The 14,140-nt window shown below is 42.1% G+C and overlaps 1 protein-coding gene across 1 annotated transcript in view; it reads left to right on the top strand.

Moving 5' to 3' along the window:
* The window catches only part of ttc7a (tetratricopeptide repeat domain 7A), a gene marked incomplete at both ends in the record, with an annotated part of 52,096 nt that overhangs the window by 10,424 nt on the left and 27,532 nt on the right, over nucleotides 1–14,140 (top strand). Inside the window, 6 exons of the mRNA XM_079230177.1 lie at nucleotides 6,117–6,241; nucleotides 7,379–7,457; nucleotides 8,219–8,388; nucleotides 11,194–11,257; nucleotides 11,437–11,574; nucleotides 13,560–13,643. Of these exons, the coding sequence (XP_079086303.1) occupies nucleotides 6,117–6,241; nucleotides 7,379–7,457; nucleotides 8,219–8,388; nucleotides 11,194–11,257; nucleotides 11,437–11,574; nucleotides 13,560–13,643 (660 nt within the window). The remainder of the gene's footprint in view (nucleotides 1–6,116; nucleotides 6,242–7,378; nucleotides 7,458–8,218; nucleotides 8,389–11,193; nucleotides 11,258–11,436; nucleotides 11,575–13,559; nucleotides 13,644–14,140) is intronic.

The following is a 14,140-nucleotide window of genomic DNA, read 5'->3' as shown; positions in this document are numbered from 1 at the left end:
GAGTACACAGTACACACATACATACATACATACATACATACATACATACAGAGTACACAGTACACACACACATACATACATACATACATACATACATACACACATACATACATACAGAGTACACATACATACATACAGAGTACACAGTACACACATACATACATACAGAGTACACATACATACATACATACATACAGAGTACATAGTACACACATCATACATACATACAGAGTACACAGTACACACATACACACATACATACATACATACAGAGTACACAGTACACACATACATACATACAGAGTACACAGTACACACATACACACATACATACATACAGAGTACACATACATACATACAGAGTACACAGTACACACATACACACATACATACATACAGAGTACACATACATACATACAGAGTACACAGTACACACATACATACATACAGAGTACACATACATACATACAGAGTACATAGTACACACATCATACATACATACCTACAGAGTACACAGTACACACATACACACATAGATACATACAGAGTACACAGTACATACATCATGCATACATACAGAGTACATAGTACACACACACATACATACAGAGTACACAGTACACACATCATACATACATACAGAGTACATAGTACACACATAGATACATACAGAGTACACAGTACACACATAGATACATACAGAGTACACAGTACACACATACATACATACAGAGTACATAGTACACACATAGATACATACAGAGTACATAGTACACACACACATACATACAGAGTACATAGTACACACATAGATACATACAGAGTACACAGTACACACATAGATACATACAGAGTACACAGTGCACACATCATACATACATACAGAGTACATAGTACACACACACATACATACATACATAGTACACACACACATACATACAGAGTACATAGTACACACATCATACATACATACAGAGTACATAGTACACACATAGATACATACAGAGTACATAGTACACACATCATACATACATACAGAGTACATAGTACACACATAGATACATACAGAGTACACAGTACACACATACATACATACAGAGTACACAGTACACACATAGATACATACAGAGTACATAGTACACACATACAGAGTACACAGTACACACATCATACATACATACAGAGTACATAGTACACACATAGATACATACAGAGTACATAGTACACACATCATACATACATACAGAGTACATAGTACACACATAGATACATACAGAGTACACAGTACACACATCATACATACATACAGAGTACACAGTACACACATAGATACATACAGAGTACATAGTACACACACACATACATACAGAGTACATAGTACACACATAGATACATACAGAGTACATAGTACACACATACATACATACAGAGTACATAGTACACACATAGATACATACAGAGTACATAGTACACACACACATACATACAGAGTACATAGTACACACATAGATACATACAGAGTACATAGTACACACATAGATACATACAGAGTACACAGTACACACATCATACATACATACAGAGTACATAGTACACACACACATACATACAGAGTACATAGTACACACATAGATACATACAGAGTACATAGTACACACACACATACATACAGAGTACATAGTACACACATAGATACATACAGAGTACATAGTACACACATAGATACATACAGAGTACACAGTACACACATCATACATACATACAGAGTACATAGTACACACACACATACATACAGAGTACATAGTACACACATAGATACATACAGAGTACATAGTACACACATAGATACATACAGAGTACACAGTACACACATCATACATACATACAGAGTACATAGTACACATACATACAGAGTACATAGTACACACATAGATACATACAGAGTACACAGTACACACATCATACATACATACAGAGTACATAGTACACACACACATACATACAGAGTACATAGTACACACATAGATACATACAGAGTACACAGTACACACATACATACATACAGAGTACATAGTACACACACACATACATACAGAGTACATAGTACACACATCATACATACATACAGAGTACATAGTACACACATACATACATACAGAGTACATAGTACACACATACATACATACAGAGTACACAGTACACACATACATACATACAGAGTACATAGTACACACATACATACATACAGAGTACATAGTACACACATACATACATACAGAGTACACAGTACACACATACATACATACAGAGTACATAGTACACACATACATACATACAGAGTACATAGTACACACATAGAGTACATATGTTGTTCTTGTTCTGAAAACTGTTCTTGAAAAAACGAAACTGAAACATGCACATTGTGTAAACATTGTAAATAGTTTGTTTTTCTATAGAACATATTTTGACTCAAATATATATATATATATATATATATATATATATATATATATATATATATATATATATATATATATAGTAAATATTTAGTTTGAAAACAAAAACTGTTGTAGTATTAATGTTTCATGTGCACACATGAAGCTTGATCTGTAGTATGAAGTCATTGCTCAGTCCTGAATCTGTTGCAAATGGATCTTATTGACTTGCAGCAGAGATCTAAAAGATAAACTCAGAGGAGATCCAGACATGATGGACCATTTCTGAGGGGATTGCCTCCTTCCTTCCCTGAGCTGACAACAGTGATCAGTCGAGTCATGTACCTTTATGGAAGCATATATCTGTAAGAAACCTTTCTCCACTATGAACTTTAATAAATGCAAGTACAGGTCCAGGCTTAGTGATGCCTATCGTGAAGCTGTACTCAGGGTTTCTATACTGTGACCTGGATCAGGTTCCACTCTGACCTGGATCAGGTTTCTATACTGTGACCTGGATCAGGGTTTCTGTGACCTGGATCAGGTTCCACTGTGACCTGGATCAGGGTCAATGTGACCTGGATCAGGGTTTCTATACTGTGACCTGGATCAGGGTTTCTGTGACCTGGATCAGGTTTCACTGTGACCTGGATCAGGGTTTCTATACTGTGACCTGGATCAGGGTTTCTATACTATGACCTGGATCAGGGTTTCTGTGACCTGCATCAGGGTTTCTGTGACCTGGATCAGGGTTTTCACTGTGACCTGGATCAGGTTTCACTGTGACCTGGATCAGGTTTCACTGTGACCTGGATCAGGGTTTCTGTGACCTTGATCAGGGTTTTCACTGTGACCTGGATCAGGGTTTTCAATGTGACCTGGATCAGGGTTTCTATACTATGACCTGGATCAGGGTTTTCACTGTGACCTGGATCAGGGTTTCTATACTATGACCTGGATCAGGGTTTCTGTGACCTGCATCAGGGTTTCTGTGACCTGGATCAGGGTTTTCACTGTGACCTGGATCAGGGTTTCTGTGACCTGGATCAGGTTTCACTGTGACCTGGATCAGGGTTTTCACTGTGACCTGGATCAGGTTTCACTGTGACCTGGGTCAGGGTTTCTGTACTGTGACCTGGATCAGGGTTTCCACTGTGACCTGGATCAGGGTTTCTATACTGTGACCTGGATCAGGGTTTCCACTGTGACCTGGGTCAGGGTTTCCACTGTGACCTGGATCAGGGTTTCCACTGTGACCTGGATCAGGGTTTCTATACTGTGACCTGGATCAGGTTTCACTGTGACCTGGATCAGGTTTCTATACTGTGACCTGGATCAGGTTTCACTGTGACCTGGATCAGGTTTCACTGTGACCTGGATCAGGGTTTCTGTGACCTGGATCAGGTTTCACTGTGACCTGGATCAGGGTCAATGTGACCTGGATCAGGGTTTCCACTGTGACCTGGATCAGGGTTTCTATACTGTGACCTGGATCAGGTTTCTATACTGTGACCTGGATCAGGTTTCTATACTGTGACCTGGATCAGGTTTCACTGTGACCTGGATCAGGGTTTCTGTGACCTGGATCAGGTTTCACTGTGACCTGGATCAGGGTCAATGTGACCTGGATCAGGGTTAATGTGACCTGGATCAGGGTGTCAATGTGACCTGGATCAGGGTTGTCAATGTGACCTGGATCAGGGTTTCTATACTGTGACCTGGATCAGGTTTCTATACTGTGACCTGGATCAGGTTTCACTGTGACCTGTATCAGGTTTCACTGTGACCTGGATCAGGGTTTCTTTGACCTGGATCAGGTTTCACTGTGACCTGGATCAGGGTCAATGTGACCTGGATCAGGGTCAATGTGACCTGGATCAGGGTGTCAATGTGACCTGGATCAGGGTTTCTATACTGTGACCTGGATCAGGGTTTCTGTACTAAGACCTGGATCAGGGTTTCCACTGTGACCTGGATCAGGGTTTTCACTGTGACCTGGATCAGGGTTTTCACTGTGACCTGGATCAGGTTTCACTGTGACCTGGATCAGGGTTTCTATACTATGACCTAGATCAGGGTTTCTGTGACCTGGATCAGGGTTTTCACTGTGACCTGGATCAGGGTTTCTGTGACCTGGATCAGGGTTTCTGTACTGTGGCCTGGATCAGGTTTCACTGTGACCTGGATCAGGGTTTCTATACTGTGACCTGGATCAGGTTTCACTGTGACCTGGATCAGGGTTTCTGTGACCTGGATCAGGTTTCACTGTGACCTGGATCAGGTTTCACTGTGACCTGGATCAGGGTTTCTATACTGTGACCTGGATCAGGTTTCTATACTGTGACCTGGATCAGGTTTCACTGTGACCTGGATCAGGTTTCACTGTGACCTGGATCAGGGTTTCTATACTGTGACCTGGATCAGGTTTCACTGTGACCTGGATCAGGTTTCTATACTGTGACCTGGATCAGGGTTTCTGTGACCTGGATCAGGGTTTCTGTACTATGACCTGGATCAGGGTGTCAATGTGACCTGGATCAGGGTTTCTATACTGTGACCTGGATCAGGGTTTCTATACTGTGACCTGGATCAGGGTTTCTGTACTAAGACCTGGATCAGGGTTTTCACTGTGACCTGGATCAGGGTTTCTGTACTAAGACCTGGATCAGGTTTCACTGTGACCTGGATCAGGTTTCACTGTGACCTGGATCAGGGTTTCTGTACTAAGACCTGGATCAGGGTTTTCACTGTGACCTGGATCAGGGTTTCTATACTGTGACCTGGATCAGGGTTTCTATACTGTGACCTGGATCAGGTTTCACTGTGACCTGGATCAGGGTTTCTATACTGTGACCTGGATCAGGGTTTCTATACTGTGACCTGGATCAGGTTTCACTGTGACCTGGATCAGGGTTTCACTGTGACCTGGATCAGGGTTTCCACTGTGACCTGCATCAGGGTTTCCACTGTGACCTGGATCAGGGTTTCACTGTGACCTGGATCAGGGTTTCTATACTATGACCTGGATCAGGTTTCACTGTGACCTGGATCAGGGTCAATGTGACCTGGATCAGGGTGTCAATGTGACCTGGATCAGGATTTCTATACTGTGACCTGGATCAGGGTTTCTATACTGTGACCTGGATCAGGGTTTCTGTGACCTGGATCAGGGTTTTCACTGTGACCTGGATCAGGGTTTCTGTGACCTGGATCAGGGTTTCTATACTGTGACCTGGATCAGGGTTTCTGTGACCTGGATCAGGGTTTCTATACTGTGACCTGGATCAGGGTTTCTGTGACCTGGATCAGGGTCAATGTGGCTCAGCTGTGTGAGCAAAAGCGCTGCCAGGTATCTGGCAAGAAATAGAATAAAGTACAAATGTATTCAGGGATTGCATTTGTTGGTTTGGTGCAGTTTCAATAAGTTATTTAAAAATATATATAGATATTTGCACTGTTAAAAACTATTATAAAAATGTATAGAAACAGCTGGTTGCCTTTTTTATGGCGAAAATATGTTATGAATGTAAAAAAAAATATTGCGCTTTCTGTGTGGCCCTCCGATGAAATCACAATTCCAGCGGTGGCCCCAAGCCACATTGAGTTTGAGACCCCTGATTTAAATCAACTTTAAGTTTTAGAGATAGTAAATAAAAACGTTGCTGTTGTGTGTATTTTCAGACATCAACAACACCTCACACCAAGACAGCCAAAGCCAGTCTTCCTCCTCCACCTGGGGACGTGGACCTGGGCTACTTCCTGCAGGCTTCCTTACAGGGCGCCTATCTTTGTCTGCTGCAGAGGGGGTGAGTTCACACAACACAATTCTACACGCAATGCTCATACAGCACCCGCCTTCTTTTGTGCCACGTTGCCCTATGAACCAGCAGCACTTTCTGTCATTTTTAACGACCTCTTTATTTCCAAATAATTTTGAGGTGATCTTCAATGTCTAATCTAGGTAAGGGGCAGTAAAAGAAAAGCATCTCTTCAAATCGATTTTTGTTATATAGTTGTTAAATTCCAAATAGCTGCCTGTGTTTAGATTACGTCAGGGTGTTACGCTATGATTAACAGCTGCAGTCTTTGCTATTTCCACCTTGACTGGACTGGAGGGAACCTTGGGCTTTTCTTCCCCCTGACTGTTTTAGAGAGAAAAGAGAGGGGAGAAGAAGTCTAGAAGTGCACTGAAGCCCCACTTGACCTCAGTGCAGCAGAGCTGCATTTTAATTGGTGACCAACGGGTGTCAGTGTTGCCCTAGGACTCGGAAAAGCAAAGCGTGGCCTGTCACAGACTCATGCTGCGTTCTAAATGGCATACTATTTCTTTCTTACTTTGAGTCCATACTGAAGCTGACCTTACAAAGTAGGCATGTTGCATTCATGATAGTTTGCATTTACACGCAAATATATATTCATTACTTTCTTATACATAACGTTCTGCCCTAAATGTTGACCCTCTCATATTTTCTGCACAGAGGATTGTGATTCAGAATAGCCAGATCCTGGCATTTTTGTGCTGCTTTTGACATATTATGTTTTGGGACACACTGCATCTTTTTCTAGCATACTAAGTACTGTGATAGTCAGTTTCCAGTTTATTAGGTACATCCAGCGAAAAAAATTGCAGTACGATACAACAGTCCTGAAACAACTCAAGGTTGTAATGATCAGTTTTTCTCGAAACTGTGTAACTGCTGTTTTTTTCTTCAAACACTTCTCTCATCAGTGACATAAATAGGATTGACAAAATATTAGGAACACTATCAGGTGGGTATATTGCTCCAGTCACTTAGAACTTCTCTTGCAGGCTGTGACCTGGAAGCGAAATACAGTAAGAATATCAGTGCCATTGCTCACAGCCTCAATGTTGCACCTTCACAACCTATACATCACACGGATGCACGCCCACTGTGCGTGTGTGTTTTGTTTTTGTGTGTTAGTCATCTGGCGCAGGGTGCTCACCAGCTGCGTAGGGTGCTCAGGGTGATGGAGTCACGAGGTTCTCAGAGCTTCAGAAAGGTGAGCTTTTGCACACACACAAATAGTGAGAGACAGCGAGTGCTATTACTGGCAGTGGCAAGCGTGTGGCAAGTCTGTGGCAAGCGTCAGCTAGGTGTCAGGACAACGGCAAGTCTGTGGCAAGTCTGTGGCAGGCGTCATTCAAGTGCCAGGACAACGGCAAGCGAACGTCACTCGCTCGGCACCCCTGGCATGTTAGTTTAAATGCTGCCAATGCCAGTAGTTATCACAGGAGTGCCAGGACTCGTCAGAGACTTGCACCAGTAGTCAGAGAGGTGCCACCACTAGGGGGCCGCACGCTACTGTGGTGTCAATGCCACAAGGTGGAGTTCGCCTTGCTGCAAATAGTTGCATAGATGCTGTAGTTTGCGCCGCGATAGCTGCCAAGCATTTGTTATTCAATAGTGTATCAGCACATTCACATGTAGATTGTTAGCTAAAAAGAAATCCACAAAAAATATGCTGGAAATGATCATGCACAGCTATTGAAATAGAGGACAAGTCTCTGCTACATTATTATAACTTAAAGTTACTCATTTAGAAGTTCGGAGCATATCTGTGATTGAGGGATTGCCACCAAACTGAGCCGGCTGTTAGCAGCTAATGGTGCTAACACGCAACAGTGCATACAAGAGGGAGAGTGTCCTCATTCTCTGACTATATCATCTGAATCCAGAGTATTAATACAGCATATATGTGTTATACTCTCCTCTTTATGGCCATTCACAGTGTTACATTAATACATTGTGCTTTCCTCTTAGTCTGCAGCGAGGAAGCTAGCAGAGGTGCTGCTGAGCTCCGTGAGTGAGGACAGCTACTGGCCCCCGCTGGGCCCCCCACCCTCAACCTGGCTCCACAGAGAGGGAGCCGCCGCCTCCAAAGACGCCATCTACCCCACTGTTAAACCACCGCAACGTTACAGCACTGACGGGTTCGTTAGTTTCATGTCACAACCTGTTTTTGTTGTTGTCGGTTGCTCTTGGGTTTCACTCCACCAGTCCTTATTCTCTTAAATATCCATGAGATCCAACTGTCAGTGTTCTAAGTGCAATTGCTTTGCCTAAGTTCTAAATTTAAGAAGGCTTCCTGGGATTGTGTTTTGTTACTCCTTTGTGTCAACTCACCATTGTACCCAAAGCTGTTATCTCAATTTCCTTTTGTCGAAGTTGCACTTTCAGCCAATGTGATATCAGTTTTGCCCAAGATGCTATTCTCCCAACTGAAGCACTTGGCAGTTGACGGCAATTTTCTTTGTCCAAGGGATTTTTTTTACTAAAAACTATGAGTCCTGATCAGGGAGGCTTGAATTGGAGTCACGTCTCCACAAAGTAAAAGTATGTCCTTTTACATGGAAAGTCAGGGAAGAGACTTTCCCGGAGGGTGCTCATCGGCTACCAATTTACCCTTGCTCACCCACATTATCTCACACACTTCTCCACCTCTTATCAGTGTAGTTTAGAGCTGAAGAAAACAAATGCCACACATACCCGTGAATATGCATGGGGCAATACAATCCTAATTGTCATTACGGTTCATATTTAGATTATTATCACAAATACTTACATGTACAGTCATTGAGAGACAAATATGATAGAGAAAAAGACAAATATGTATTTGAATTGGACAAGGACCTGATATTATTATAGCCTATCTTGCATCTTTACCTAAAGTACTACTTTGATAAAGAATATTGTGCACAATACTAAATAAGAAAATAAACATTGAGTGATACAAATAGAGTAAGAATGATAAAACATGCAATGAATATTTGTTGGAGTGAGTGCTTTTCTTAAATTCTTTCTGCAGCAGTTAAGGATGTGTCAGCTGGACTTTTTATGAAATTACTTTACCTTTAATCACCTGTTTTGGGGCCGAGCAACTCGGCATACAGCTGTGTTTGAAACCCCTTGAAGATCTGGACTAGCTGAACCCTTTCTCTATCGCTGCTAAGCCAGACAGATGTTAAGTGACACAGCCACAGCCCGTGTGTCTCTTCATGTGTTGAACCTCATGAAAACATAATATGACAAAGCACAACAAAAAAAATAGCAGAACATACCATGACATAACAAAACATAAAAAGATGATATAAAAGATGACGTAACAAGAAATAATAATATAACACAACATGACATAACTGCATAAGATATGTCATGTTGTATCATAATATGACATTTTATAATAAAAAAAACAAGATAGCAGTGTTATGATGTTGGTTTGTCTGGTGTCCTGTCTCATTGTGAAGTCCTTGTCTTGTGTGTCCTCTGTGTTCCTGCACTTCCTCCCGTGTGATTGTCTGTCTGCCCTGTTCCCTGATTGTGTATTCCTTTCACCTGTGCTGCCCTCATTGTTTCCACCTGTTCCTCGTTACCTTCCTGTATTTAAACCCTGTTTGTCTCCTGTCCCCTTGTTGGATTGTACTGTGTTTTCCCCGTCTGTTACCCCTGTCGGATGTCCTGTGAGTGTAACTGTTTAATGCCTGTTTTTGCTCCTGGTTCTGGCCTCCTGTTCTTGCGCTGTGTTTGGGATTACTCTTTTGTTTGTGCGTTCCTCCTTCCTGTTTTTGGAAGCCTGAGTTTTGTTTTGTGAATTAAATGTACTCTTTCAACTGTTGCAACGGCATTTGGGTCCTCTCCGTCACACCAGAACCTGACAAACAGGACATGATAAGATGAAATGATGAAAAGAAAAGACAATATGGCATGACAAAAGATAACGCAACATAAATAGATTACATGTCATTACAAGATAACCTTTAAGTAAGTAAACATGACAACATAACATGGCAAGAAAGCATGACATAACAAGCTAATATGACAAGATAACATCACAAGACAAGAAAACATGACATAATATAAAGAAATAACAAAACAAGAAAATATTACATAATACAAATTCATTACAAGATAATGACTTGCCAAGAAAACATGACAAAATGACATGACATAACATAGCAAGTTTACCTTACGTGACAAGATAATGACAGGACTTGATACACCAGCATAATTTAACATAGCATTAAATAACACAGGATACATATGTATGTGTAATGTTGCATAGCACAATATGACTTGACACGACAACATAACATAGCGTGTCATATCAAGATATTAAAGTGACATACTGTAACATGACATGAAGAGCAAAAAAAGCATGGCGCAGTCTTGAAATGATAAACTGGATTCTGGATCTCCATTGGCACACTACATTGTATCAACTCTTTGTTGCCTTCTGCATTTCCCTCTTTGCTCCCTGCAAAGAGGGAAATGCAGAAGGCAACAAAGAGTTGAGCTCGTTGCTCAGGCCCAACGAGGCATTCTTAGTCACCACAAATGACTAATCCTGCCCACACGATCATAAGTGAAGATCTAAATCTATGTCTGAGATTAGGAGAGCAGGAACAGGGTACCTCACCCTGAGGAGTAGCTGTACTTGAGCATTGTTCATGGCTTTTGTCATCAGTTTTCTCTTTTGAAAAGGCCGGCGTCTGGTAAACGTGTTCTTTAATAGGACACGGAGCAGACCAGAGAGGTGTGTGTGTGTGTGTGTGTGTGTGTGTGTGTGTGTGTCATCTGAGAGAATGTTGTGTAGCGATACACCCAGTGTGGCCCGGGTTGTGTTACAGCACCACAAGTGAGACAGAAACTGGACACTCCCATCAATTTAGAGAGAGAGAGAGAGAGAGAGAGAGAGATCCTGTTAATGATTCTATTTCCTGTTTCTTGTGTCCTGGTAGTTGCTTCTGTCCTCAGGACGTGGTGGAGGAGTCTGTTTTGCTGCTGCTCATCACAGAGTCCATGGTGAGACACACACACACTCCCTCTGCCTTCTTTAGCATTTACCTTACACTCCACGCTATCAGCCTTTTTGCTTTCAAAACACAGAATAGACCTCCCTGTCGAGACCATCAGTATCACCTCCTTTCCCTTCCTTAGTTTCCCTCCAACTTCTTCCTCACTCTGCATCTCTGTCCACTCAGGCCAGCGGTGAGGCGGTGATCAGTCGTCTGCCAGACCAGGCCGAGGCTCGCAAGGCCAGCCTGCAGGATGCCACCTCTGTCTATGACCTGCTCACCATCGGCATGGCCAGGAGGGGGCAGTACGGCATGCTTTCTGAGGTGAGCTGACAGCTCTCTCTCTCTCTCTCACACACACACACACACACACACACACACACACACACACACACACACACACACACACACACACACACACACACAGACCTAGGTGGAGGTCTGAGGTGATGGGAGAAATAGCAAGAGAGATGAGATGTGTTAGCCAGAGCTTTGCCTTTGCCAAACTTTTTGAGCAAGGGGATTAGGTGTCTTTTTCTGCTTCTTCCTCCATATTTTTTCTAACAGTATCTCACTCCAAATTCCTCCTCCATTTCTCCCCCACCCGAATGTGACCTCTACTCCTATGAAGGAAGGTATGGAGGCGGAGGCTAAAGGGGTCCGCTAAAATTAGGTTTGTCCACCTGTCTGACTGATTCATAGATAGCATCAGTCATCTTACACGAGGCCCACACACACACTCATAGACACTGAGGTAGTTCCACATAGACCAGTGGATCAGTTTGCTGATATATGAGGCCAGTATGGGCCATTTATTAAGAATCAGATGTCAGCCGGTGAAGAATAAGATTCACAGTGATTGATTACAGACTTACTGAAGCATCAATCAATCCATCAGGTGTCTGCAGGAAGGTCTGGTTCTAATATCAAATTTCAGTTGGAGATCACAAAGGCTATGAAAATCTGTGAGGGAAATTACCTAATGGCAATAACGAAATAAATATTTTAATCCTGCAATTAAGTGAAAGCAAAAATATTAAATTATGAGTAATATATATATATATATATATATATATATATATATATATATATATATATATATGTATATATATATATATATATATATATATTTAAATACAAGTACATTCTATTCCTACTTTCAGAATCATGTATTATCATATATGTTGAATTATTGGATTAATATTACGGGGGCATTAATGTGTAAGTAGCTGCTCGAGGCCCCTAGTGAATGACTGACTCCTAATGACTTTGATGATCCCCTGACTCTTCATCGAGCACGACCTTAAGGTGGAAATTTGACTGTCAAGCCAAAATATCTTGACAATTATTGAATGGATTGCCATGAAATTTAGTACAGACATTAATGTTCGCAGAGACACGTACCAATATGGAAGAGACTTAAAGTGACCACAAATAAACATGAAACGCCTATTAAGAGACACAAAAGACTAGAAGGAGACCAAGACAACTACCACCAGTTGACCCAAATTGCTCCCGTAGCTGTGCCTACAGTGCATGAATGTTAATTAGTCTGTGGCACCTTAGCTACTGCCATCAGTGTATGAATGGGTGTGAAAGGGTGATGATGTCATGTAGGGTAGCGCTTTGAGTGGTGGGAAGAGTGCTATACAAGTACAGGTCCATAAAAAGGGCTAACATAATCTGAAAGAGACAATGAATGACACAAAGCAGCTATGAATTTACATTGCAGCTAATAGTTACATCTCCGCATATCAATCCCTTAAACAAGGGATTTGTTATGTGGACATGACTGCTGCAGTGTCTCTTGACTTGACCTCACGGTCCAAGTATTCCTGCATGTTTAATTGATTCTAAGCTTAGTGCGTTCATCATATCGTTGAGGAAAGTATTTTCAGGGAAACAATTATCCAAGCTGAGCTCTATAAAGCGTTTGTCTGCATGTTAAACAGTCAGTAGCCTTTTTAATAAGAGCCCATTATTTAATCAGACTATTAGGCAGACCTTTTTTCCTGGTTCTGCATGACTGACAACAGCTGACTGAGCAGCGCTCCACGCTATTCCTCTGCTCATCCACACACACATCAATCACGTCATTATGTGCTGAAACAGTGCTGAGTGGGTGGCGAGTGACTGACAGTCATTTCAAGCTAAAAAAAATGAGGGAATATATATAACGTTCCTAACCGTGGTTTTTCCTTTTGACTCGGCCTGGATTAACCTGACCATGACTCTCTCAACCTCTACATGAGCATCCCTTTTTTTAATGAATCAAACCACCAAAACGTGCTTGTGTGTCTGCATTTCAGTGTCTGGAGCGAGCCATGAAGTTTTCATTCAACGAGTTCCACCTCTGGCATCAGCTGGGCCTGTCACTCATGGCGGCCGGGAAGGTGAGCTCATTGCTCCTTATACACCAGCGACAGCCCCCTTCAAGCAGACGCCACACCACAACACACACCACAACACACACCACAACACACCCTGAGGCGACATCCATCTCCTGCCATACCTCTGTCCTGTACACTGCTGCCCTCCTCCCTCGCCCTCGTGTGCGACCAGTAGTGATCACGGAGCAGTCCGCTCGGAGATGCAGATGGGTTTTCAAGATTGTACAAGAATTGCAAAAGAAAGTACACTAAAAGGACATTCAATGACCTTATTAGTCTAAACCGTCTGGTACAGAATGCATTGTCCTTTCAGGCAACTCCCTCCTGATTTAGGAAATAAAATCCAATCCATTTGCTGCTAAATGACTGTTCAAATGTTTTGGACATTCTTCAAAAGGGATTCCTCTAAAGGAGCTGGACTAGCTTACAATCCTCTCTCTCTCTTTCTTTCCTCCACCCTAAGTAAGTGTGTGTGTGTGTGTGTGTGTGTGTGTGTGTGT

The sequence above is a fragment of the Taurulus bubalis genome (assembly GCF_910589615.1).
Source record: "Taurulus bubalis genome assembly, chromosome: 14".
NCBI classification, from domain to species: domain Eukaryota; kingdom Metazoa; phylum Chordata; class Actinopteri; order Perciformes; family Cottidae; genus Taurulus; species Taurulus bubalis.
Note: the sequence above shows the minus strand (reverse complement) of the source record. Positions and strands in the feature narration are given on the sequence as shown.